General features: G+C 40.6%; 2 protein-coding genes across 4 annotated transcripts; one reads left to right on the top strand and one right to left on the bottom strand.

Annotated features, from left to right (window-relative positions):
• Window positions 1-546: 546 nt before the first annotated feature.
• Window positions 547-15,187, bottom strand: hfm1 (helicase for meiosis 1). Of its 2 annotated transcripts, none has more exons than XM_068737567.1 (40): window positions 15,106-15,187; window positions 14,277-14,420; window positions 14,068-14,183; window positions 13,390-13,690; window positions 12,554-12,906; window positions 12,052-12,093; window positions 11,855-11,925; window positions 11,608-11,740; window positions 11,102-11,253; window positions 10,891-10,968; window positions 10,422-10,577; window positions 9,956-10,156; window positions 9,622-9,710; window positions 9,446-9,489; window positions 9,206-9,307; window positions 8,416-8,561; window positions 8,049-8,143; window positions 7,778-7,911; window positions 7,620-7,667; window positions 7,018-7,098; window positions 6,761-6,852; window positions 6,566-6,672; window positions 6,394-6,441; window positions 6,126-6,223; window positions 5,894-6,028; window positions 5,620-5,705; window positions 5,354-5,437; window positions 5,014-5,171; window positions 4,737-4,840; window positions 4,378-4,563; window positions 4,172-4,237; window positions 3,928-4,052; window positions 3,413-3,489; window positions 3,120-3,253; window positions 2,942-3,031; window positions 1,896-2,180; window positions 1,681-1,762; window positions 1,507-1,594; window positions 980-1,131; window positions 547-829 (listed from the first exon to the last, which is right to left on the bottom strand). In XM_068737567.1, the coding sequence occupies exons 2-40, from the start codon at window positions 14,345-14,347 to the stop codon at window positions 772-774; spliced, it is 4,668 nt and encodes a 1,555-aa protein (XP_068593668.1). In that variant the 5' UTR covers window positions 14,348-14,420; window positions 15,106-15,187; the 3' UTR covers window positions 547-771. The 2 variants fall into 2 exon arrangements, with proteins under 2 accessions (XP_068593668.1, XP_068593669.1); XM_068737568.1 differs by having other exon boundaries at window positions 3,138-3,253; window positions 15,106-15,180.
• A 563-nt stretch (window positions 15,188-15,750) lies between these two features.
• On the top strand, window positions 15,751-27,069 carry znf644a (zinc finger protein 644a). Of its 2 annotated transcripts, none has more exons than XM_068737648.1 (6): window positions 15,751-15,977; window positions 18,841-21,343; window positions 22,019-22,612; window positions 23,486-23,611; window positions 25,448-25,550; window positions 26,061-27,069. In XM_068737648.1, exons 2-6 carry the CDS (start codon window positions 18,844-18,846, stop codon window positions 26,254-26,256), a joined length of 3,519 nt encoding a protein of 1,172 aa, XP_068593749.1. In that variant the 5' UTR covers window positions 15,751-15,977; window positions 18,841-18,843; the 3' UTR covers window positions 26,257-27,069. The 2 variants fall into 2 exon arrangements, with proteins under 2 accessions (XP_068593749.1, XP_068593748.1); XM_068737647.1 differs by having other exon boundaries at window positions 15,751-16,038.
• Window positions 27,070-27,149: the final 80 nt, after the last annotated feature.

The following is a 27,149-nucleotide window of genomic DNA, read 5'->3' as shown; positions in this document are numbered from 1 at the left end:
AAGTTTTCTTCTTCTTCTTCTTTTCAGTTTTGTTGGCGGACTACAAACCAACGGTTAAGGTGCATGACCCCACCTACCGTACCGGAGTGTGTAACGTCATGACTTTATGACATTTGTCATTTAACCACAGCAATATTATTATTATAAATTAAAAAATGTAATTAAATTAGAAAATCTTCATTTAGAAGTTATATTCCGGATATTAGAGTCGTTCCATTAAAACATTTAAATAAAGTGTGTTGATGAATGAAAGTAAATAATCAAAGTGATAATTAAACCAAACTCCGAGACCATGTCGGGTTTAGTAACAATAGTGTAAAGACTGTGGTCTTAAATAATTAAATACTCACCAAATATAAATAAAGCTGATTTCATGGCCAACAAATTACCTATAAAATATGTGCCTAATGTTGAACTTCCCCATCAAAGGATGAAGACTTGTTCACTCATCAAATACACACCTAAAATACTTCACAAAGCTTTATCTCATTAAACTACAAGCTGAGACTTCTCTCTGACTTACTCCCCAAAGACGGCACTGAATCATTCAATAAACACAGACTTTATTAAATAAATAAACACATAAATGACATTAGTAACAATTAGAACTAACTTTATAAATAATATGATTAATTTACAATGTGAACCTATAATAACACGTAAAACTACAACAAGTCTACAACTCTTCATGTAGAGCTCAACGGTTAACAACATATGAACAACGACATAAAACACTTTACGTTAATGACATATTCATAGACAGCAGCACTTCTAAAATATACCATCAAATATCCCAAGGAAAGCTTCCTCTTCTTTGCATTCAGTGGTGCTACAATACAGAGTGGAAAAAAGGGTTAATCAGGAGAAAGAATGTACTTTTAAAGTATATTCAATATATAGGATCATTTGCATTACGTACTTAAGGAAATAATATGGTAATGAGTCAAAACAAAAGCATTTCCATTATCATTGTGTCTACCTTCTGTTGACAGATGAGCTGGTGTTGGATGGGACGCTCATTGTTGAGAAGAAATCAAACCTTCTGGTCAGCGGGGCCACGTGGGTCTCAGTCTGCTTTTGGAGGTATTCTGGCGTTTTGACGGTGACTTCCTCTCTGAAAGTGCTTGATCTCTGCAAAAGGAGGAAGGGAAGCAAATGTCATGATATGCCAAGTTAAGGTGTTTAAAAGCCCCTTTGATTTAGCTCAACCTGGGAGTCAGTAACCATTTTGCTATTAATACATTAACAGAATATTCCTTGCTGCCCTGTTTCATTTAGGTTGGCCACGGCCCTGGTATCATGCATGCTGGCATTGGAAAACAATGAAAAGAGTGAGATGTTCAAAATCACAGCAATTGTGTCTCTCATGACCACAGTATAATATTCATTGGGTTAAACAAATCAAAATCTAGGGGGAAACTCTGTGTATGGAGCACATGCACAGATCTCTGCATGCACACACACACACACACACACACACACACACACACACACACACACACACACCTTGTTATTCCAGTCAAGTGTGATTCTGTTCAGTGGTCTGACTGTAACCAGTGAGGGTCCTTGTTCTCTGATTCCAGGTAAAATCGACCTAAAAACAAACATACAACGAATGTAAAATATTTCTTGGAGAGGAGATTTTAAATATTTCACACATTACGTGATTTCTGGCCTTACCTCAGTGGTGTTCTGGCTGTGGTTACACAGGGTTGGACTTGTGAGTGACTGAGGATCACCGGTGCAGACGTAGCAGCAAAGCCTACACATAAAACAAAGGTAAGAGAATCAGAATCATAACCATGATTGAGGCATAATCTCTCATAATCATGCCTGAAGTAGAGAATATATGACTTCCCTCCTCTGAATTAAAAGTAACTGAGACTTCACTCGACCTGGCATGTTGTAGTCGACACGCTGCTGGACTTCAGGTTCATCACCGGTTGGACGCGAGGACAATGACGTCTCGCTGGCACGCACCAAGTTCTCGTCATCAAAGTCGTCCCACTCGTTTCCGAGGTCAAAGCTGACCGTCGGTATTTGCGATGACGAAGCATTTGCGCAGTGAGCGCTCTGGTCTGACGCGACAGCCGAGCTGGTTCCTCTGATCGGGTTTAGAAGCGGTTTATGGTTCTGACTCGCACCAACACTGATTCCTGGGTTCATCCACACCGAGGAACCTAAACACAAATGAATTAAATACAAATAATGAATTCTTGGTTTCAATCAGAACAAAATATCTCATTAACAACGCTTTTAAAGTTTTTAAAGACCATATTGGTGGCTTTGCATGTTTTCTACCTTTCACTACAAACTTGAGCAGACAAGTGCTTCAAAGCAGACGGTACAGGTGATAATTTGGCCTATTAGGATATTAACATACAATATTATTCAGTGATTTATTCAGCTGAAATTACATAAACAAACTGTTTTAAAACATAAATTCTTCTGTCGCTGCCAAGTTCATTTTGCTTAATCTGGCTTCTGCCAAATATAAAGTTGCATTTATTTCTCCTTCAAATCGATTTTCCATCCATTTACTTTACTTTACTTTGCTTTGCTTTACTTTACTTTACTTTACTTTACTTTGCTTTGCTTTGCTTTACTTTACTTTACTTTACTTTACTTTACTTTACTTTACTTTGCTTTACTTTACTTTACTTTACTTTACTTTACTTTACTTTGCTTTACTTTACTTTGCTTTGCTTTGCTTCTCTGGGGACGAGTCGCTGAGGCAGCAGACCCTTAAAATCATCTATTCAATTTTGTCACATTAAATATTGTCTACTTGATCATTTCTTGAAAATTGACTCTTAAATTTGGTGTATTAAATTATTCATAATCTTCTTTCTTCTTTCAAGTTCTTTCTAGTTAATGTGCTAAAACATGCCAAACCGCTACTAAGGTGCACCTCACAAAGAGTTTGCGTTACGTTTTTTACCGATACTTTGCTGTTGAGCACGAGATGCAGCCGGTGTCTGGACGCGCTCCCTCATCATCCTGTGCATGTCCTCCACGTAGTCGTCATAATCTGAGCACGAGATACCGAAACATACAGTCACAGATCCTGTGATTGTTCAATCCCACAACGTCGGGGAATGTGTTCAGTTCAGAGTCACCGTCTTTTATTTGTTTACTAGTGTCGACGTCGCTCAGATGAACTATGTGTGGCAGTTGGAGGCCGTCTTCTCCGGTGAGATCCACCGTCTCAGCGTGTGTTCTGACTGAAGCGTCGCAGTGACTTCCTCCGTACCTTCATCAAATACACAAATACAGTGTCAGGACTTATGATTACATTGACACTAAAAGTATATTGTTGTCACAGAAGCTAATATGCAGCAGTTGTTATGGGACCTATTCTAATATTTACACTTCTGATCAAAGTCTAAGATGTCAGTGTAACTGTGATTACCAGGAAGCAGTAGGTAGCCTCTCTTTGGGTTTGTAAGCAAACTCCTGCATGTTGACAGACTCCTCGCTCATTTTAATCTGAGGAGATGAAATACCAAACACAGACTTATTCAGTTTAGTAACACAGAAAAAATACTTTTAATGGACTTATAAAGAAATAAGAAAGACACTTGTTATGTTGTTGTCAAAGCCTAGTTATTGTTATTAATTATATTTAATCTGCATAGTCTACACCTTTAAACACAATATTTAATTTCTAAAGTCTACATGTCTACATGTCTAGACTCTTGTATTTGTTATGCATATAGATTTTAATAGTATTCTCATATCTTAATATACAGTATAATAGCTGTTCATGGATGTAAAATCAACTTCCTCTCTAGTATCATTGACATTCTTTTCAGACCCATCTTACTTGGCAGAAACTCATCAGCTTCTTCTGTCAACATGAAGTGTTTTTTGGAGAATAGAATCTTGCATCAGGGCATTTTTGTGTGTTTTCGTGTTCTTCCTCACCTTCAGTCGTTTGACAGGAGTCAGTGGAAGTGTGTCACACCTGCTCCTCAGGTCTTTCAAATAGGAAGAGAAACTGTGCTCTTGATTGGCTGACCTCTTCCGTGCCACGGCTACTCCCACTTTACCTTGAGGGCGGAGAGAAGACCTCTGTAATCTCGACAGCCACACAAAGTGAAGCACAGGTGCACATCAGTGCACAAAAAGAGAGAGACGTACGCGGTGAAAGACGAGCGACTGTACTCACAGCAGTCGTGCCCACACAGGTCCTTGTTCTTGCAGAAGTGGTTGCATTGTCTTTTATTGCCTAAATCTGATTATAAAGTTGTCACATTTGATTAGAGAAAATAAAACACATCTCAAATATCCACCACCTTTTGAAGACGTATTAAATCGATATACGCTAGTTCATATTTCAGCATCAACTAAATCATCAGTTTAACGGTGCAGTGCCTTGGTCTGTAGCAGATGTGGCATTTTCCCCCTGAGCTGCAGCCCGGTCTGCAAACTGTGGTTTCCCCGCAGAGCGCTGTGGTCTCTGTCCAGTCGGATCAAATGGCGAGTTGTAAAGATGATCATTTCCAAACCTCCGGGCTCCAGAGTAGTAGACGTTGAACTGCTGTTGGATGTCCAGGCCCACTATGGGAGAGGAAAAGGCCCCAAAAACATTCAGTAAGTACACTCCCTACACAGCACTGATAGGCAGTCTGAAGGCAGCGTGTGCAAAAACAAGATGTGCATTATACAGTATACAGAATCGATGGTTTGACATTATTTTCCATGTTAAATGTTGAGGTGTTTTCATGGTGTACCATATTGAGAGCTGATGAGGTTGACACTGATCTCCTCTCCTTTCGAGGCCTTTGCCACCTCAATCTTCTTCGACCAGCTGCCAGACTTCAGCAGGACCAAGTCCCTGGAAACAAGCAAGAGGTTGCCTGCTGAGAATCAATATGCTATATATTGTGAAAACCAGGTTCTGTCTTCTTGTACATAATGGTGACAGAGATATAAAGAAAGAGAGGGCGAGTGAAAGAAGGACAACAATACACTGGTGATGCCTCTGGACTGTCCCCCCCCCCCCCTCACGTGAGTTTATGTAGGAAGACCACAGCGTTGTCAGAGTTCCCGACGATCAGAGAGACGTAGTGATTGTCTGGAGCTGTTCTCCTGGACAGCAGTTGCGCTTGGTTTTTAAGGTTCACCTTCACCACAATCTCTGCCGTGGCACAGCTGTACCTCGGAAGCTACGAAATGCAAAGACGACTTTGAAGACAAGCTATTAAGAACGACAGCGTTATCACTATCACATGCGACCTGGCAATAATAGCCCAAAAGTCTGACCAACAAAAAGTGAAAAGCTCAATAACATGACGGAATATGAACGTACTTGTCTCTTTTGATAATGAAACTCTGCTGCATCTTTTACCTGCTCCAAAGTAACTTCATACTTCGGGAGATTCATGACAGATTCTTTGATTTGGTTCCCAAATGGTGGATGTCTGTTGAGAATCTGAATAAAATAAAGTTAGAAATTATATCCAAGTACTTTAAACAATAAATATTTGAAAATATGTATAACATTGAAGGTATTAACAAGATTTTGCTCAACATAAGCTGTGCCATATTATGATCACCGTCTACATTCAGCTCAAACGATTTGGATTATTCATATTTTAAATATTACAGACTGACCAGCTCAAGCTCTCTGGGGTTGGTTTGCTCTATTTTGGTGAAAGTGGTGAGTCCAGCGTTCACCATGGCAGTTGACAGAGTCTGGCCTGAAAAAACACAATGTATTATTATAAAGTATTGATATTTAGCTTGAGACTGCATGTCCATCTAACGGGAAGATTGTTTGGTTTATTGATTAATGGTTTTGTATTAACTAGGATGGAGATTTGTCATTTTAATACCGTATTGACGGTGCTTGGATAAAACATGCCATACTATGGTGATGTTTGTCTACCTATCTTTTCCAGCTGTTTGGAAACATAGAAGGAGTTTTCCCAAAGCTTGGCTCTGAAGCACTTAGCCAGCATCAGGGAGTTCAGCAGAGCGGAGAAACCAATCTTAGATCGGTGAGTCAGAAACTCTGACAAGCCTAATTGGGATCAAAAAACAATTAAAAGTTTTAAAAATGTTTAAAATGGAACAGAGAGCACTTTGTTTGTTTGTTGTTCCTGATTTACCCGACATACATTTGCTGATGCGCATCCCATTCCTGAAGATCCTTGCTGTGTCCTGTGTAAGTCCAAACTCTTGAATTGAGATGGATCCCAACTGAGCCTGAATCAAGCTACAGACAAGGTAACAAACACATAATATCTATAGTGCACAGTCCATAAGAACTCCATAATATATATATATATATATATATATATATATATATATATATATATATATATATATATATATTTTACAATCTAAAAAATAAACACAGAGAAAGCACTGAACGAATAAACCTACCAGTTCACTTTCATCTGAGTGGTTTTGATCTTTCCCCCGATGGGAAACCTGGAAAAATACAGAGACATCTTATTCACAATGGCTTGTGTCTACGTCCACCATTGTGCATTTAAGAACAGGGGTTATGATCCTGTATGTACATGTATATGTCAATCCTATAAATGTGTGTGACCTGATGGTGATCCTGTTCTTGTCCTTGTTGAGGGTGTTCAGGGACCTCTTCTCATTCATTCTCAACTGAATGTCGCTGAACTCTCTGCTCTTCGACACTAACTCAATCTGTACACACAGACACTTTTGAAACCAGCCTGACAATACAAAATGTCACTATATTGGCATTGCTGTGCAGCTGTATGAGGAAACCTACCAGGTCAGACAGGCTCTCGGTGCCGGACACGTTGCTGAACTGTTTCATGGTGTCAAAGGCCACACAGTACCTGGCCATCAATCTGCCCCCCTCTGCAGGGAACAAACAAAAACTATGTAACAGTTTGAAGGCTCAGTTAAAAAAAGGAAGAGTGTAGATAAAGGTGCAGATGTCATCCACTCCACTGAACATAAATTAAGAGAATAAACTAAAGAGGATCATTTTGCAAATCATTTCTTCTATTTTCTCATCTCTACCTGTTGGTTTGATGTTGACATCCTCATCCATGTCGATCAGACCGATGGAGGACAGAGAGTTGAGGTTCTTCAGACACAGTTCTATGAGAGGAAAAAATAGAAATGACTTCAAATCAGGTGTCAATCTCCGGGTCTGAAAAGTGAAGGCAATGTGTTAAGTGCCTTAAACTTAAACTCTTTCTACTGGCCACCAGGGGGCGACTCCTCTGGTTGCAAAAAGAAGTCTGATCGTGGTTGATTGTGAAGTCTATGAGAAAATGACCCGGCTGACTTTATGTATTTTGTCAGTAAATATTCTTAACATGGGTTTATGGTCTCAATCGCTTCAATACAGCATGATGTTGAAGTTCCCATTTAGAGTAAAACAGCCAATAGAACAGGGTACGCTTTAGGGCGGGGCTACCTTGTGATTGACAGGTCGCTTTGTGTTTTCAGGTCATGAAAGTTAATGTAACCTTTTGGCCTAAAAATGTCCTATTCAGCCTTCGGTTGTACTTTCCTCCACTCGATCGTGTCACTTTTGGTTGCAAAAAAACCAAGCTGACGACGACTTCTTATATACAGTCTATGCTTCAAATGGAGTCAAAACAGTTGTGGCCCACCTTGCAATTTAGCTTCGATTCCAAATCTGTCCAAGTTGGCGGAGAAACCTGCAGTTGGAGTCGAGGCACATTGCAATGACATACAGTCATAAAAAGAAGCCGGACACTAATTGTGAAACAGATAAAACCTTCTGTGTGTTTGTGTTTGGAGCTCTGACCATAGTGTGTGGGGTTCTTCAGGGCTCGGATGTAGAGGAAGGTGGAGCGTATCCAGTCCAAAGCCATGTTGACGTCACTGATGGTTTGGAGAACGATCTCAGCGTTCAGGTGCTCCACCAGGTGACTGTGTAAGCTGGGGGGACAGAAGTATACTGTTACCTCATGCACTACGGTAATAATGTCTGTGAAAGAGCTCAGAGTCACAGAAAGACAAGCTGAGGGAGAGAAGAAGAAGACGAAGAAGAATGTCAAGTGACTGAGGTGTAACACCTGCTCTCAATGATCTCCACCCCATTCATAAGATTCATGTACTTGTCTTTGGTTTGGATCTTGGTCATGATCACTGCAGTCGCTGACGTGTCAAACTAGAGGAAGAAAAACCTGAAGTTGGTATTTAGTTTGTGCATCATACTAAAACCAGCCGTTGCGATCTTTCTAACTCCATTTACTGTATTTAAAAAAGATTATTTTTCCATAACAGATTACTTCAGATTCCTGCAAGTTGAAGGGCAAAGTAGCTTCTGTTAAAATATTACAGCGCCAGCAAAACCAACCCATACCTCCTTGTGCTGAGGCAGGTAAGAAAAATAATAAAGTATTTCAATAATTAAGTATTTCATTGTTATTCTGCCATTACTTGTGGTCTTCCAGCTCGGCCTATCATCTGTAGCAAGTCGGCCTCGCTGTACTCCTCACAGGAGCCTGCCACATACTGCATGGTCGACTTGATCACCACCAGATGAGCTGGCAGGTTCACCCCCATGGCCAGAGTCCTGGTGGTAACTAGGGAATTCAAAATCAGACCACAAGCACAAATTCAGCGGCAATGACATGCAGTGAAAACTACATTTCAAACTGTACCAGCTAGTGGGTGAAAGTCTGTGATCGTTTCGCACCAAGAGTGTGGTAAATGTCCTGGTTTACGTTAAATTAGAAATGTACCAATAAGTCGGCATACAATCAGTATTAGCGGGCGTCAGGTTTAAAGTAATATTATTGTCAGTCTAATATTATCTTTTATGCTATTTTGTGATTTTTCTTTTAAATTATTCCTACAGAATGAAGGTTTCATAGTCTTATTTGTCACTTTTTTGCACTTAGACTTTTTACAACTGGTTCACATCAGCCAATATGAGGAGGAAAATCATGCACATTGCGATTGGCATAAGAACAGACCAGGATAAGTCATTTGAAGTCGTACTCTCTGGAATCTCTATTTCTAGTTCCAGAGCTCGGGCTGAGGTCTTGCCATGTTTCAACATGATACGGGTGATACCGAACGGCTCGGTCGATGTAACCTGCGATACTTGTCTTTCCTGTTTACGTCTGTAGTGTTACGAAAACAATACGGGATCGTGTTGCACACTTTCATAACCACGCAGCCATTTATAGCACAGGATAAAACTGTACTAGTGATGAACTCTCACAGAGGACAGGCAGGTCTCCCACAGTGAAGGCCTCTTCTATCAACTTCCTATCAGACAAGTCAACTCCTGCATGGTGGTAACCAACTCCTAACATCACCAGATCTAGAACACAAACACCAAATAACGTTAATGCAGTCGAGTATCAAATGAACATGTACTTTCTGGACCTCTGGACTGAGACAGGTTTCAAAGTGTGTATCCGGTGGTTCTCGGACATGTAGGTTTCAAAAGGGGACTCACCTCTCAGTTTTGAATCCAGAATAGAGTTTGCATATTTCGTCAGCCTTAAAAATATTACAAGCAACAAAAAGTCAAGATTAAGCTTTCAATGAAATTAGCTACGCTAAAGAACAACGCAATGATTTGATGAACGGTTGCACACGTGACACCATGTTATGGATGAGTAAGAGACTTACCTTTGCTTGTGCTCCATGCTCATAATGAACCGAGCATCCTTGGCCAGAACTGTAGCTGACTGCTGGACTCCTTTCCTTGTGGAGCAGAACTACACAATAACATCATTATTATTCGTGAACATAGACAGCAAATTCAAAATAATCAAAGTAAATCCTAAAGGAGTAAAGGTCCGACCCCTTTTCTATAACTTAAATCATAAACTTAATGTCTATCACATATACATAGAAATAATCTTAATATAGAAAATGTTAAATGACATGACAAAATCAAGCCGGTTAAGCAAACACACAAGCAGAAAAAAAAAGAGCAAAGTCCGCTTCATTTCCCACCCACCACTAGTGCAGGCTTATGGTCAGAGTAGGTTTGTATGATGTTGGCCATCTTGTAGTTGAGCGAAAGGTCAAACTTGAACTCCGTTTGGTTCGGGCTACGGGGGAATCCCAGCACCACCTTCCTCAGTTTCACGGGTCGGTGGCTCTCGTCCATGTCCAGATATGTGGCAGGACCACTCTCATCAGACAGCCAGTCTGCTATCTGACAGCAGAGCAAATAACACAATGATCTGATTACTCATTCACACAAGAGATACGGTCATTGCATTACAGGGCAGTGCCTCCGTGAAGTGCCTTTCTGAATTTGTTGCTATTTTTTTAATGTTTTTTCCTACTTAATCACATAACAGAGGACTCCAATTAACCAATTTATCTATGAATCACATCATTCAGAGAGATTTGCCCACACTGCATTTTGAACTGTTTTCATAAACAAATTCCTGCTGCGCTCTTTCTCAGCCTCGTACGTCAGAGGTGTTGGGTATGGTGGCTGATACAGCCACAAACCTCATGGAGAGGCCTGCCTCTGGATTCTGTGCCCTTCTGTAGGCATGGACAGCCTTCATCCTGCTCACAACAACCTCCAGCGTGGCACCGCGGGTCGCATCCTTCACCACATGCACCTGGAACAACAAAATGTGGCATATTACGGTTCGCTTCATAGACATATTTAAGGCAAAAGAGATGTTGATATGTAGGTAAGATTTAATTCATGTTTGATTAATGTTCTTCTTCTCAGTCTGGAAGAACTACAGAGACAAGTTGTGTTGTACTCTCACAATACATTGGCCACATGATGGACCATCATTTCTTAATTATGTGCCATCAGCCAGTGTGGCATAATGAAGATTACTGTACATGAGTACGACTGGCACATGAGTGCAAAGTGAGCACTATGAAGACTTTAAAAAAGGGTCTCTGAACAAAATATCTGACCTCATCGATAAGGAAGAGTCTGACAAGCTGCAACAGACAATTGTCCTTCCATTTTCTTGTCATGCTGTCCCATTTTTCCTGTCAAAAAATGAATACAACGTTACGTATTCGTATGAAATTCGGATCACAATTTTAGTTTTGATTCTTATCTTTCCTCTTCCTTAATTTCTGTTGCATTTGTATATTTAAGATGCAGCATATTGTCACACACGGGCGTGGTCAGGATGATGTGGGAGTCCTGAATCTCAAAGAAGTCGTCGATCTCTGTGTCGCCCGTCAGCTCCTTACAGGTCAGCCCCAGAGGACCAAACCTCTTCTTCCAGCTCTCGAAGCACTGACTGCAGAGAGCTTTGATGGGGGCCACTGGCAAGAACAGACAGCGAGAGGGTCAGAAATCTATAATGTCATCAAAAATCAAATCTGGAAGCGATACACTTGTCGGAAGAAACGTTCAAAGCCTCAGTACAGTCGGGTGTATTGTGTTGAAACACTGTAGCTCTTTACTCGTTTTGTTTAAGCTATAATTCATTGAGTATAGAATTTCTTCCTCATGACTGTAAATTAGATCTGTATTTAGTGTTTTCAGTTTGTAAGTGAAGAAAAAAAAAAGATTCAACTACACATATTTTGTGAATATAAATATTACCTCTTGGCCAATTCTAATCAGACTGGGGCTTTATCTGTGTATTAATAGGGTCTGCATAATATGATGCTCACTATAGACAGCTTTGACATCTCTCCAGGGCTCTGAGGTCTCCATTAACAGACGAATGATGGCCAGCTCAAACAGCACTGTTTTACCAGATCCAGTAGGAGCACATGCCACAAAGTTCTTACCCGTGTAAAGAACCTGTGAATAAACCAAACATGAATACAGTCGCTGTTAACAGGTTATAACAAGGCAATGAAGACAATCATGTTAATCATAATCCTCCGTTTATAAAGGCTTTCAAATAACGCTTACATCATCAAGTGCTTTGGACTGAACGTAGTTGAAAAAGGGGAACTCGTTGAAGACGGCTCTGAATTTAGCTGCTGTGAAAGCGAGGATCGGGAACTCAAACCACATTAATTGTGAAATTACATTCCAGTCACTCTACAGTTCAAATATTGTCTAAAATGGTCAAATTGTGTTGACTTGTGCAACAGCAAAAAGGATACGGATTTCAGAAACCGGTCTCAAAACTCCAGATGCAGAGGGGCCTAAAATGTGCACAATCAAAACATAAAATGAATTTAGAGTCACACTCTCACTGATTCCACTCACTCCACCTCGACGATTACATGAAATGTTTGACATTTTTGTAGGGTATAAAATCAAGGGATTATATTTGATAGTGAATGTTAGCTAAACGTTCAGAAATGACTGTAGACCACATGTGGTTACAAGGGTTCCTACTGTTCCTGCACAGCCTGTACTGTTTTACGATCCACCACCTAGTGACCGGCATGCTGCATTACAATGGAAACGGTCACCGAGGAGAGCTCACCTCATTTCACCTCATCACCCAAACACAATGTGGCAGCTGCTGCCATGGCTAGACACGGGCATGCTCATTAGCCGCTACCGCTTTACAGAAGCTATAAGAGTTTTTATTTGGTAAACCAGTCAAAGGCTGTGAGCGCCGCGCCTGTCTGTGACGGTGTCAGTGCAGCGCAGCACCTTGTATGCAGAGAGGCTGAGGCGTCATGGGCGGAACGAAAGCTCTCTTTGTGCCCTTGTCCTGCGTCTCAGCGTGTGCCGCCTTCTGCGGGGGTCGGCCGCTCGCTGCAGATGAGCCCAGAGGAGGAGGAGGGGGTGGGGAGGGGGGCTCGGGGGAGCGAGGAGAAGCTGCCTGGCTAACTGTCGCCCGTGGCGGCTGAAGAGGAGGAGGCACTGTCACCATGGCAACCGCACTGAGAAAAGTTTGAGGTCTGGATGCTGTCTGGCTTCTGCTGCTGCTGCTGCTGCTGCTTCTGAGGTCATCTATGTTTGACGAGTCACCTCCACTGTTCGACATCTGAACCTTGAACAAGCTGTTGAGGGAGGGAGGGGAGGAAACGGAGGGAATAAGGAGTTGAGATGAGGTCGAATGAGGTAGAATGATGTAGAATGAGATAGACTGGGGTAGAATGAGGTTGAATGAGGTAGGAAAAAAAACAGATGTTTCTGCTGCAAGCTTGGAGGCTTATTTGAAGAACCAGCCTATGGGGGATGGTTTAGCATATTTTTATGTTATTCTTATGAACCGTCCACATGTGTAAAAAAAAAAAAAAAAAAAAAAAAAAAAAAGCCTCTTCATGATATGATATATCATGGCCTATTTCCAGCCTCAAGGCCACATATTAATATTTGGCTTTTGTAAATAGAAACCTGTAACTGCCAACAAGTGGATATTTCTTCTCATCATTCAAAATATATACTACAGTGAGACTATCTTAAAACAATGTGCACACACTTGTTAATTCACAATCATATATACAGTATATATGTCGTCTTGACAAATAACGGACACTTGCCTTCTCCGTAGAGGTGGGCTTCTGCTTTGCTCCAGAGACAAACATCTCCTGCTGATGGCTGTCTGACCAGAGTGCTGAGGGGTTGTATCTCCACTTCTGTCATTCTGACAGGAACCCTGAGAGTAATCCCTAAACCCTTCACCTCCCCAAAGGCTGATGCTGGTGCTGCCATCCTGAGTTTGCTCGATCTCTTTCTCATCGTTGTTGTAAGTGTAAGGACTGTTGACTTTTGATGGTAAAACCTTAAGGCCAGCTGATCCTTTCGTAGGAGGCAGGAATGTATTGAGTCTCCGTGAGAAACCTGGGAGCAATAATAAAGAGGGGGAGAGAGTTTCATCAAACCAAGTTGTTGATAGCTGTAATATGGTGCCTTTTTACGGGTGTGACTTTCCAAACTAAGGTTGACTATTCTGCTATTTTGCTTGCTCATGAAAAGAATTTACAGCAGGGAATTTACCATTCCAGTTATACTAATGATTATTAGACTATATTATAAGACCAAGATCATGATATGTTTACGCAAGCCAAGGAAAAATAGGGAAACCTTTCAAGCCTGTTCAAGCTAGCGTGTCAGTGAGTCACATAGTTAAATTTAGTAGTTCTTCAATAGGCCAGATACTGAGCAGTTTACTCAAATCAAGTGAAAAGGAATTCACCATAATCCAGAGCACAACATACTGTATAGGAATGGGAAAGACTCTGCCTCCTTCTGCACATCCTGAGTGGCTGGAACCTGAGAAAGGGATGGAGGCACTTCCAGCTGCCATGGGCTGACCTCCTGGTGCAGTGGCCTTCTGCCAAATACAATCCACAGGAAAAAAAAACAATAATTCAGCTGTGAGCGGGAAGAAGAGAGAGGGATGATGTGGGTCATCTCTTGTACTCACACTTTGTGGACAATGGGTTTCTCAAAAAACAGATTGTCCAGGGACAAGGTGCAGTCATCGGCGTCCAACATCTCATCAGGTCATTTGAATGCAAAGTGGGGAAATGTCAATCTATCACTATGGATCTTGGTTTGGGAAATCTGGCTTGAAGAAGAAAACAAATCAGCGATACTTAATGAGTTAAATGAGAGGGAAAAGCTATTGTTGCTGCAAGCTTAGAGGCTTTTTTTCAAGGTTTGTTTTGGTCTGCTGCAACAAGACAAACACAAAAGATAGTTTACCATCTTTTTCTCTCATGACATATGCTAGGATGCAAAAAAAAATCAAGCCTCCAAATGATTTGTTAGTTACATTATAATTAGCATTAATTAGATAGTGTGTGGATTCCAACTATTTAAGAAATTAAATCATCACTACATTACATTTTCAGACACACAAAAATGTAAATGTACATGTGGCTTTCATATAACCATAATTAGCAATATTCCTGCTGATTTAACTTAATGCTACCTTTAGCATTTAATATAGCTAAAGTTACTTGTAATTACAACAGAACCGAATGCTCTATAAGTTACACGAAAAATGTATTTTGCGTCATGAGTGATGTAGGTTAGTAACATTATATCACAGTAAAATATTTAATTATCCAACTACATTGAAACGGCGGAGGAAACTAGCTTTGTTAGCTTAAGCTAGTGAACAGCTAGCTAACGTTAGCAACATTCAAATATGAAGACATTTTAATTAACGGCTGTCAGTTAGCTCCATAGTTTAACCAAGGACCAGCATTTAGGTTATCTGTTGTTTCTTCCGGGTGTACCTAACTTACCTGTTGTAATGAATACATTTACATAAATATTAAAACTCTTTAATGTTAGCTAGGTCAGAGCTCAACCCTTGACCCCACTAGCTACAGTTGACATTTTAGTAAGTGACTCTTTGTCATGTTTGCGCGAGATTGAACCACTCACCTATATTTATTAGCATATTTAAAGTAACAGTAACAGTACGGCAGCTATACTTTTTATTAAAAATACTGTCTATAGCTAAATGTTTGCATCAAAATGTAAACATATAACACTATAACAGATATTTACTGTGAATAATTTTCATTATTCGTTGAGTGTTTTGTGTTTGAAGCACCGGAGGCTGTGAGTAAGTGAGCTAATGACGGAACAACAAAGACCTGTGAGAAGACAACAGTCATGGGGGCATAGTGGTAACATCTCTCCTTTGTTGGCATATAATTCTAATCTGTGCGTCAATGACAGGTTTACATAGTAAAAACTAAATGTTTTCTTTAAAACACAATTAGTAACTGAAGTTTCAATTTATTTGATCAATTAAAACGGCGATTAACCGCCATCAACCTAAAAAAAAATCTGCTACTCAAAGGAGATGGTCATTAACTCCGTTTTTTTATGCCTCCTATCTGGAATGAACCATTTCAAATATTTCGGGGGGGACATAGCGCCGACTCGTAACATCACGCGACAATATTGTACGAGTCAATAATTTGCGTAACCTTTTAACTATATCTTTTATAAAAACGTTTCGCAATCAAACGCAATCATTGGGGGAAGTCTTTGTTTTGTTACGGTAGAGCCAGTTGTATGTACGATTACCCTTACAAAATAAATGATCTGTCCCACACCAGACCACCACGGAAAATGGCGACTGTGAAATAGATGGAAGACGAAAGTAAGAAATTATTCAATGCAGCGTTTAAATTGTGCCCTGTCTCCATCCGCACCGCTCAGAGGTAACGTTTGTTTGTTTTTCATCATTTTATTGATGTCTGTGTAGTGAGTAGCGAGGGACGATTGTCATGAGCTATAGTTTAGCCTCAGGAATAGGTTTTGCTATGGTACAGTCTTATGGAATGGTCTGCAGCTCCAGCAAGAGCAGCATCCAACAACACAGCGTGACATAAACGCCGAAGATATGCAATGATACCGTTACAGGACATGGTATAAATGATCGAATAGGCTCTGTATGTAGTCACGTTTTGAAGCGCATCCCAACTGCTGTGGGTTGGTATATAACTAAACTACTGTGTTGAAAGTTGTAACTCTGTACAAAATCCTCAACCGCTCATCAAAAGCCATTGCCGAGGTCTATGTCTTTGCAGTTTTGTTGCTGCTGTGTAAATGTTATAAACACCTCTCTCTGCCACGGGAGCATTCACTTGGTATGACACTTTTATTGCCCTTCAAAATCCCAGACCTCTCACTCTTGCGACCTTGTAGCGTTGTAAATGGCCACAATTAATTATCTTAGCAAAGTGTCAAGTGTCTATTACCTTTAGCCATATTTATTTTGTATTCAATGAATGCTGTATGAGTCAGGAAGATAACTCTGGAGACATTGTAAGTAACTAGACAATTTAGTTTTACATTTAAAAAAAAAGCACATTATAACAACTAAGAACTAACAGTAGCTCATAGGTAACATTTAATATTGGACTTATGAAAGCCCAAATATAACTGGTATACCTCTGACATATGCTAAAACATGCTAAAAGGGCATTTAGGGCTTGAACTAATCATTACTTTCATTCTTGATTAATCTGGCAATTGTTTGCTTTATCGCTTAGACGATAAAATGTCAGAGAACAGTGAAATATACCCCTTGTAATTTTGTTGAATGTGCTAAATTCCAAAATAAGAGCATATCTATGATTGAGGGATTGCCTCCACACAGCTCTCAACATGGTGGCAGCTGAGCCAGCGCTAGCAGCTCTAGCAGCGCTAGAAGCTAACAGTGCTAACAGCACCAACGCTCTAAACAACAGCAACAGTGCTGACAGAGCTATCGGTATCCCTTTTCACACTGAGATTCTGCAATACTGCTGTAAAGAACGTCCGCCAATGCCACCTCAGTGGGTGATGTACCCTGGCATCGCGGGAGCAAAAAAGAGGCGCGACGTTTAAAACACAACAGTGTCAGCGCTCCGCCGCACCTGCTGTCCCTTTTCACACAGATGTCGGCTCAGCTCTGTGACTACCTCCGCTGCTGGCTCAGCGGCAGAACAACTCCGTCCCCTCATTCCGCCTTCGTACCTTTTCATACTGAACAGCGACGCGGAAGAACGGCGCAACCTTCCCGATTTGTACAGGCAGTGTGTGTGAAAGGGGCTGGTGTTTACCTGGGGTATAACCAAAGGGTGGGCGCTACACTTCTGTGACGACGTCTTGGGTTGGGACTGCATTGTTTTAGGGGTTGCCGCCGTATGAGCAGTGTGTTGAGCAGTCGGTTTTAGCTATCCAGTGGGGCACACGCTCGAGGACTTACATGGCCTGACCAAGCCCCCAGGAAGAGCGCCAGGCTTTGAAGCTAATTTCGCATGGTGGACAAACATTAAAAGAAAAAGCCATGGCAATGTACCCGTTTCGATTATAAGATATCTTCCGTCCAAAGTTGACATTTTCGGGTGGCGATTTGGGATCATGGAGTGTCAAAAATGTAGAGATTTTCTTAAAGGCCCCATTGAGATCGACTTGAGCGCCAATTCATTCCTTTGAATGGAGCCAGTCCGGTGACATAGAGGGCTCTGGCAAAACATTACATTACATTAGTCATTTAGCAGATGCTTTTATCCAAAGCGACTTACAATAAGTGTATTCAGCGTAGGTATTCAAGAGAACTACTATCACCAGAAGTCATAAGTGCATCTCCTTGCTTACACAAGCATCTAGGAGCATGAAGCAGAGCAAAAGTACAGTGCAGAAACAAACGAATACAATAAGTGCAACAAACCAATACAAATACAATAAGTGCAACAAACTAGTGTGAATACAATAAGTGCTAAGTGGAAGGCTCAGGGTAGCACTTCCTGAAGAGGTGAGTTTTCAGCCTGCGCCGAAAGATGGGCAGCGACTCCGCTGTCCTGACGTCAGTGGGGAGTTCATTCCACCACTGTGGGGCCAGGACAGAAAACAGCCGTGACCGGGTCGATCGGCCGCAGGGACTTCTGAGCGACGGGGCGACTGATCGCCCCGAGGCCGCAGAGCAAAGTGGTCGGGCGGGGGCGTAGGGCTCGACGGTGGCCTGGAGATAGGAAGGAGCTGTTCCTTTCACTGCCCTGTAGGCTAGCACCAGAGTCTTGAACTGGATGCGAGCTCTTACAGGGAGCCAGTGTAAAACAAAACAACGCAGGGTTATACAACAAGGCGCTGCGGTAACCAATCAAATGCATGCAAGTACACATTCCTAGTAGATTACTTTGTAACACAAACACCGTTTGACTACTGTTTATCTCACAATCATTTGTGGCTCCATGACAAATGTTTTAGAGCTGTACAACCCTGAAACTATCAAGGCAAAATTCCGTAGGCACAAGAATATTACAAAGGCGTTCATTTGATTATTATAATTTGAACATGGAAAAGCAACAACCTTACCCAGGTCAGTTATTGCGCAGAGAACGGCTATCTCTGATCGGCTATGCCTAAAGTGATAAAGGTTTACATTTAACTCTTAGGATACAGTGATAACTGTTGGTTTTGTAGTCAAACACGTTGGGTCAGGGATTATCTAAGAAGGATCTACTTTTCTTTTTCAGGTCATGGCAGCTGAAATGTCATGTCTGACAGGTGTTGATGAAGACGACAAAGATGCAGATCCTGAGATCAATGCCCTCACACTCCTGCAAGAGCCAGTGAGAATGGCACAAGATTCAGCCTGTTGCACCGATTCTTTCGGCAAACCTTCTCTGAAACAAAACAGTGTTCTAGATGTTCTGTCAAACACAGATATGTTGTCTCCGGTTGGCCTGGGAAATGGACCATCTTCGCATCAGGCTACACAAGCCCATGAGCTCAACAACATCTCCACGGAGAAAGAGGAAGCAAAGAGCATCACCCCACTAAAAACTGTGCAGGAAATTGATACTGCAGGAATTTGGGGTTTTGATGCAGACTCACCTGAGAACTCATTGGATCCTTTTAGTAGCACCAGTGACCTTCATTGGGACCCTCACAAAGAGTTTATGCAGTTTCTGTGGGAGAACCATGGCGATTCACCTGGTGAGGAGCCTAAAGATGAAGTCTCTTCTGCCAACAGCCAAAGGAGAAGAAAGCGGAAAATGGACATGGTTGTCATGGTGGATCCCTCAGAAGACCTTTACCCTGAACTGAGCCACAAGTCATCTGAGGAATTGTCTGATGCTGAAGACCAAGTAGACTCCATTCCTGTCAGGAAAGTCAGAAATTCAAGAAGTTTCTCCCCGTCACAGTCGTCACCAACGGGGAAAGTTCCCACGTATCCCAATGGAACTGTAAAGGCCATCAAGGAAATTCTTTACAATGCACCTGCAAGAAATTCTCATGAGAACAGTATAGGTCATGGGCTTTCACCATTGAAGGGGAGGCTCACCATCAATTCTCATTCAGAGGAGAAGCCATCATGTTATCCTTGCTCAAAATGTAAGCTCATTTTCAAGAAAGAGCATCATTTGCATCGTCATATGAAGTCTCATGTTGACTCTCCAAATATCTCGCCAAAGCCTTTTATATGCCGAGAATGTGGACAGTCCTTCAGACTAAGTGTTTCACTTATTGAGCACATGTCCATCCACAAAGACAAAACGGCAAGACTTACTGAGATCAAAGGTGGGAATGAAAAGAAGAAAGAGGAAAAAAAGAAGCTGTTCTGCCCTCAGTGCGCATTTGTTACAAACTGCCCAAACACATTTGTGCAACATGCGAAAACACACGAGAAGGACAAGAGAAAGTTTAGATGTGACAAATGTAGCTTCAGGACACTGAGTGAGACGGATCTTAGGAGACATAACATTATGCAGCATACTGTTATTACTGTTAGAAAGCAAATCCAGAATGATGATGATGACTCTGAAATCTTCTCCTGTAACATTTGTTCTTATAGAGCTTTTAGCAAAAGTGTTTTTAAGAATCACCTTCTGCGCCGCCATCAACAAACTTTAGAGGAAAACGAAGCTGAACAGCGTAGTGAGAAAAATGCACAACCATCTAAGGAGCAGCACGTGCCTACTACTAAAGCTTCTGTAGAAGATGCAGAGATTACATCTAAAATCTCTATAAAAAATCAGATCCCCTCCAAAAGAGCTTGTTCACCAAGCGACTCCAATGACATTTCAGACTTATTCAAAAATAGCAAGATTAAGAGAGGTCTCAAGTCTCAACTAACAGAGTCAAAGCTGGACAAATCCATAAATGTTCTCCTGTCCCGACAAAGACATGGAAAGAAAACTCCAGAACAGAGGAAGGAAAGCAATAATCTCAGAACATCTGTTCTGGATTCCAGAGGTGACACTGATGACTCTGATCAGCTGCCAGGAACATTGACTATTAAGGTTGAAGATTCAGCCTCATCTCCTAATGGCCATATGATGACATCCAATGCCGCCGAAATAGATCAGTCAACAGTCAGAAAGTCACCGTCTAAAAGGAAGATGTCCACCCCATATCGCAACACCTCTGACCAAGCGTCATGCTTCATCTTACCAAAACATCTGCCAAGTCCCAAGAGAATGAACCAAGAAGAAGAAGAAGAAGAAGAAGAAGAAGAAGAATTGTCCGACTATCAAGAAAAAGACATTTTCCAGTTTAACGATACAGATACAGATGCGGACTCTGACCTTTTTGACAATGGTATCAAGAAAGAAAAACAAAACATCATTTATACCTATAGCAGAAGAATGTCCATGAGGGGTGCCCTGCAGGCATCTAAAAGGCTATTTGAGAAAATAAAGACTGAAGAGCAAGACCAAACCGACCCTGAAATCAAAGAAGAATGCATAGAAACGGAAGTCTTCCAAGAAACCATTGACTCCCACCAAATACCACTGAGTGAAGACTTCACAGAGGATTTTGATTTGGAGTTGGAACCGGGCCGCAAGAACTGTCCGTACTGTCCTGCAGTCTTTGAATCGGGTGTTGGATTGTCCAATCATGTCCGAGGGCATCTTCATAGGGTCGGACTGAGCTACAATGCACGCCATGCAGTGTCTCCTGAGCAAGTGGCATCTCAAGACAGAAGGCCACGAATTCGACGAAAGATTTCAGCATTCCGGAGATTGAAAAAAGGTACTTATTGCATGTTCTTCTATTAAAGGGAATCTATGCTTTTTGCAACTTGGCTTATATTTTTATGACTCTGGCCATACGTGCCATATGTTATTTTTGAGCAATAAACTTAACAAGTAATTGCTCAGATTTTAGAATGTGGCATCAGCTCTAAAAATAAGGTCCACTAGGGCAACAAACAACAAGCGGTCAGACAATCATACAGGTTGTAAACAAACCCAGATTCTTTGATGAAAAGATAAGAGCTAACAGTAAAATTATTATTGTCCATCAGTTTACAGACTGGCATCTTAAGTCAACTATTACCTAATGTACTTAACATAGTCGTGCACGCTTTGTTTTTTCTACAAAGTGAAAGATTGTTCAGAGACATTCTTGGTGTGCTAACTTTCGGTTCTACCTCCAAATGAAATTGTAACTATTCTGGACAAACTTGTCTTGTTATCAACTTGCATGATTGTATGTTGCCCCATTGAACCTCTTTTTAGCCATCTATTCAAAATCATTTGGTGAGTTCAATGTTCTCACTACCAATTCAACCAATGGACAAGGCAGCGAAAATACAACCCAAGCTTTGAACTGTAGTTTTCTGTTATATGTACTTAAAAACAGTTCAAATGTGTTTAAGGTTGTACTTGTATTGTTTAAGTTTAAGTTTTCTTTGTTTTTTTTCAGCGTTACAGCTGGAGTCAGAATCTGAGACTGTTAAGAGCATTCACTCCTGTCCGTTGTGTGGGGACTCATTTGATAACAGGACTGGACAGTCCAACCACATACGAGGCCACCTCAAAAAGCTTGGTAAAAGTTTTGCAACAAAAAACAAATCCCCCTTATTTTTACTCCGGGAGTTGATGCGCGACAAGAAGGAGTTCCAGAGAGCACTTCAAATTCTGGGAAAGAGACGGAACCATTTCCAATATGGTGCTTCACCAAAGGTGTCCAACGTTGATCGCTTCACGCCGTCACCCATTGGAATCCCAAAAAGTAGTTCTTATCCAAGCGTTTGCGCTGATGCCAGAGCACTGATGCCCACGTTTTCTTTAGTGGAAATGGAATCTGAAAAAAAGCAACTAGACACTAAGTTGGATGTTAAAAATTCACTCTCGGGGACGACTGCCTTGATAGGAATTCTGAAGAAGAGGAAGTGTCAGGAAGACGGCAGAATAAAGGGGTCTTCTCACATGTCAAGAAACATGTTAGCAGTTTCTTCAAACAATGAGCACAGTTCAGGATCAAGACTTGCATCTTCACTGCCAAATTCGCTATGCGGTAAGTAGCTTCCTCAGTAGTAACCAGAAGGTAAGACTAGAAGTCGAATTCTCCAATGTTTTGATTAATTTAGTACAGTCTTTCAGAATCCTGTTATCCCCTTGCTATTATTCATTGTCAAAAACTGTTGAATATCTCTCATATGATAATAGTCAATCTAATAGCAACACAAAAATGTATTTAACTTGAAACAAGAAAACTTACATGATACATAAAGAATGCAGTTAATAATTGTTGTGTACAATTTTCTTTTTTTTGTATATGTCAACATAGTATATGCTGATTCAATTTCTCTCCCAAGCTAATATTGGCTTGCCAAGTGTCTGGAATAACATTGGAACATGCAATAAGTACCTTTTTTCATGTTGGTGTATAGACTAGGTTATAAAAAGTAAAAAATTAACATAAGACAAGTGACAACCTCACCTGTACATATAAAAGCCAACCATCTACTAAAAATATCCTGCATCAGCTTTTAAAGGCTCGGGGGAGGTGATCAAAACTTTTACTTTTACTCCAGATTAACATCTGCAGCAGCTGTTTTGAGCAAATATCTGAGTACTGATCATCAGATCTTATGTGTTGTTAAAGTAAGGTGTCATCAGCATAAAGGCATAGAATGACATTGTCAAAATACCTTCTGATTATGTGGCCTAAACTGATGAACATGTTTCACTACCTTAATAGCGGAATAGTAGAAATTGTGCTTTCATAGTTTATTTGGAACAAAGACATTTTAAAATATATTGTTTAATCTTACACTGTGCGACTTTTAGGAATGATTAACTTGTCAAACAAATGGAACAAATAAGCATGATGATATTTATGATTTCACTTATTTGTTTTTGTTTTTATTTTGTGTCTTTTTTACAGAGAAAGGTGAATTCAACAGGAAGGTTTGCGTCCACTGCAATGCAACATTCCACAGTGGAGTTAGCTTGTCTAATCACCTCCGGGCATACACAAAACGAAAAAGGAATGCCTTACTTGAGGGAAACAGTAAGTGTCATAAGCAACAGTTTAAGTTGAAGACAATGAAAACATCCACTTTAAGAGCATAGTAGCAATCTGGTATAGTGAGTTAAATCACATTCATTTATAAAATAGTATGTGCCATTGCTCAGCAAATCAAAACGTTGGGCTTGTTGTGCAGAAGTAAATGTTGCCTCCATCTTTGACCCTGAGGATCCAATCCTGATAGTGTTGTCTCTGGTTTGGTTATGTGTTCCAATTAACATGATTGTTAATGTTTGGAAGGTGGGAAAACCAGTGAAGGTTCTCATCCTTGTTGCTGCAGCAGTGACTCATACTAATTAAAACTTCTATTAACAGTTCTATTAACTGTTTCTGAACAGACAGAAAGTTCTGGAGTTCTTCAAATTCTCAGACTGGGAAACTTGTCAAAACTGGCCCAAAATGTCACACACACATGGACCAACCTTTACGCACAGAAATAAATGATATAAGTTGATATAATGCACAGAAATGCATTATATCAACTTGCTTAAAGGATAACCTGTGATGTTTTTATGTAAACAACCACAGTTATGTTTACATTCACAGTTTCTCATCAACGCATGTCTTGTGTAAGCTTGAGGCCTGAATACGTAATGGAATAGATTTCCTTACTCATAAATCAGTATCTTTTTAATACGTCAAAACCTGTGTTGTTTCTGTTCATACTGTCTAGCTAGCGGTCTTCTTCTTCTTCCTCTACCACCACTTACTGTCAATCAGTGGAAGAGCATGAAACCATTGGCAGTAATATGATGTGCCACATCACTTGTGTGCTCGGGATTCAAACAAAACATTGCTCAACAGCATTACTAGTGGTCAAAACATCCACAGGTTACCTTTAACTGATATAGATTTGTTTTAAAGAGCCATGTTAGTGCCAGGAATACTTGCCATAATATCATTGATCCAAGAACAAATAAACAAATATTCCACGAGAGCAGTCCAACAGCAGTATTTAAATTATTATTGTAGCGAATTCACATTCACATATGAAGAGTCAGTTCATCCTACTGCTAGTTTAAGTTGCTATGCAGAAAGTTGCAGATTTTCATAAATCCTCTTCTGAAACACGTATATTTTATATGTCCTGCTCAAAGCTTTGAACAATTATATTTATTTAATAGGAAAAGGTAAACAGCAGTGTGTCTTTACAGAAATAATGTCCCAGTTACTCAGGACAGTTTTCATAACTCTTCATCGCTGGAGGTAAATTCTGCCTATTCAGTTGTACCTGAGTAACCTGGTCACTGTTTTGGTTTTTGACAAATGAAATCCATTCACCTCCACTGTGTGGGTATGTCAGCAGAAATCTCAGACTTATACCTCAACAAAGCTTTAGCCGAAGCTGTCTGTGGGGCCAGATACCACAAGAGGTTGTGATGTCCAAATTAAAGTTATAATTAGTGTACCAGTGGTTATTTGTGTCTATCCCCAAGGTAAGGATCCAGCAGGGCGTCAGCAAGTAAGATATTGCAAAGATTTTAATTGTGGAGCTTGGTGGGTGCATGTGTGGGAGGAGCGACCTCTTCGTGGCAGAAAGCTTTCAGGGCCTACCTTTCCTTCCGTCACTGATCATCACACTTATATCTGGGGCCTTGTGTCTTAGCTACACTGGTGTGAGCCAACACAGAAGACACACAGAGCCAGACCATTCACCTCACTGTCACAAGGCGAAAACATGAGTGTGAAGGCTGATAAGGTCCAGTCATCCAAACTGAACAACAGCCTAATTTTTTTTTTAGTGGTTATCATATACTTTGTGTCCATTTAATATGTATGGTAGGGCTGTGAAGTAATGAAGTTAATTCTGTCTTTCAGCATTCGACTGTAAAGCAAGGAGGCAACGCTCAAGGCCTGGCTCAAAGAAGAAGACACTGCCCTTACCACAAACTCCAGAGGAAATGTACAGGCTCACCTGCAGGTAATGCTTGTGTTTTGTTTATAGTATACTCATAGTCTTTTTAAATGGTGGATAATATTGCATCTGCAGTCCAACAGTGATTGTTGCCCTGTCGCCCCGAGTAATTGTTGTGGTCATTTTGCTTCTGCAAAATCTGGCAAATCCACTTTATTTGTAAAACAAAAAACAATTCTGATTTTGGCTGGTCTTCTCCTTTAAACTCTCCTGTTTATGTGCAGCAATGGAATCATAACAATATGGAAATGTCATTAGTTTTGCAGGTATTTGATCATGAACCAAATTATTAAAATGATAATTTTGACCTCTTGGTGACACCAAGTTATTCCATTTAATCCTGCAGGGGACATGACCGTCTGTACAGGTTTTCACGGCATCCAATAATTTGAGTGTGGATCAAAGTGGTTCCACCAGCCTCAGACCAGTACTCCTATCCCTAGACGTGCTGCTAAGCGGTGGCTCAGAACCACTGCGTGTTGGTCTATCATGTTCAATCTCTTCTTCTCTCGACAGGTTCTGTGACCTCGTCTTCCAGGGTCCCTTGTCGGTGCAGGAGGACTGGATCAAACATTTACAGAGACACATTATGAACACTAGTGTCCCTCACACTGGGCTAAGCATGGTAGAGGTCGCGTTGCTGCCCGCGGACCCCCCGACCCTCAAGACTGACCAAGACAGCTCTCTGACAGCCACACATGCTGCTTCATGAAGCCAACGGGGACCTTTTTAGAGTTCACTGACCTGTATGTGTATGTACATTGGATGTTCTTTCACTCTTTTCAATGAAATACTGGCCAAAAGTACAATATTGCTCAATGATGGCGATATTGTGTATGTTTGGACAGATGAAAAAAGTTAATTATTTTGGATATTATTACTTTTTTCTGTTTTTACATGGTCCCATTTTTTTGGAAATACAATTCCAAATGGACGGACTGTTTTCTTGTTTTATGCAGTAATGTAGTGTTGAATCCATTTCTAATGAAGACAACTTTTACCTCAGATTTCTCATGGTTTGAGTCCGTTTTTGTCAACATTTGGGAGCACCTCTCTTCTGTATCACTATTCACATTTTAAAGATACATAGAATCATGTTTCTTTTGTATTGCAACCACGTTTTAAATTCAAGCCCACAGCCTCTGTTTTCAGGCCACAGAGTTGGTGAGATAAATCCGACTGAAAATGACAGAACCTGAAGGCTCACAGTGAAGTTACAGGAATATCAAGAGTGGAAAAGTGAGCTACTGTACAAGAACAAAAAGAAAAATGTCTGAAAAACTTGTTATGCATAGAAAGTGTTTTATAGTATTTCAATAACTGCATTGTTTCTAATACAAAAACAAAATTAAAACTGATGGTGGTTAAGAAAAAGACACTCAGCACAGCCTGTGCTGACGAAGCCCTTCATACATGTCACCTATATTTAATGTTAAAATATACTGTTTTCAAATAATTTTATTTTAAATGTACTATATCACAAAGATACAATGCTTAAAACATTTGTGTTCTAAATAAAAAAGAAAACGAAAGAAACAAGTTGACTTTTTTTTTCAATCATTTTTTTCACACATATTATAAAGAAAATGACACACTGACCAAATA

This window comes from Cebidichthys violaceus, unplaced genomic scaffold (genome assembly GCF_023349555.1).
Source record: "Cebidichthys violaceus isolate CVI_PGR_0920_01 unplaced genomic scaffold, fCebVio1.0.p SCAF_8, whole genome shotgun sequence".
NCBI classification, from domain to species: domain Eukaryota; kingdom Metazoa; phylum Chordata; class Actinopteri; order Perciformes; family Stichaeidae; genus Cebidichthys; species Cebidichthys violaceus.
The sequence above is the reverse complement of the archived record's forward strand: the minus strand, read 5'-3'. Positions and strand labels throughout refer to the sequence as shown.

What these genes read in the sequence shown, in the direction of transcription:
- hfm1 (XM_068737567.1), bottom strand. Translation starts at nt 14,347, where the DNA reads ATGTTGGACGCCGATGACTGCACCTTGTCCCTGGACAATCTGTTTTTT. An exon ending in ACCCCAGAGAGCTTGAGCTG is followed by an intron (nt 5,438 to 5,619) that starts GTCAGTCTGTAA and finishes TATTTTATTCAG; the next exon opens with ATTCTCAACAGACATCCACC. An exon ending in AGGCTACCTACTGCTTCCTG is followed by an intron (nt 3,254 to 3,412) that starts GTAATCACAGTT and finishes TATTTGATGAAG; the next exon opens with GTACGGAGGAAGTCACTGCG.
- znf644a (XM_068737648.1), top strand. Translation starts at nt 18,844, where the DNA reads ATGGCAGCTGAAATGTCATGTCTGACAGGTGTTGATGAAGACGACAAA. An exon ending in ATTCCGGAGATTGAAAAAAG is followed by an intron (nt 21,344 to 22,018) that starts GTACTTATTGCA and finishes GTTTTTTTTCAG; the next exon opens with CGTTACAGCTGGAGTCAGAA. An exon ending in ATGTACAGGCTCACCTGCAG is followed by an intron (nt 25,551 to 26,060) that starts GTAATGCTTGTG and finishes TTCTCTCGACAG; the next exon opens with GTTCTGTGACCTCGTCTTCC.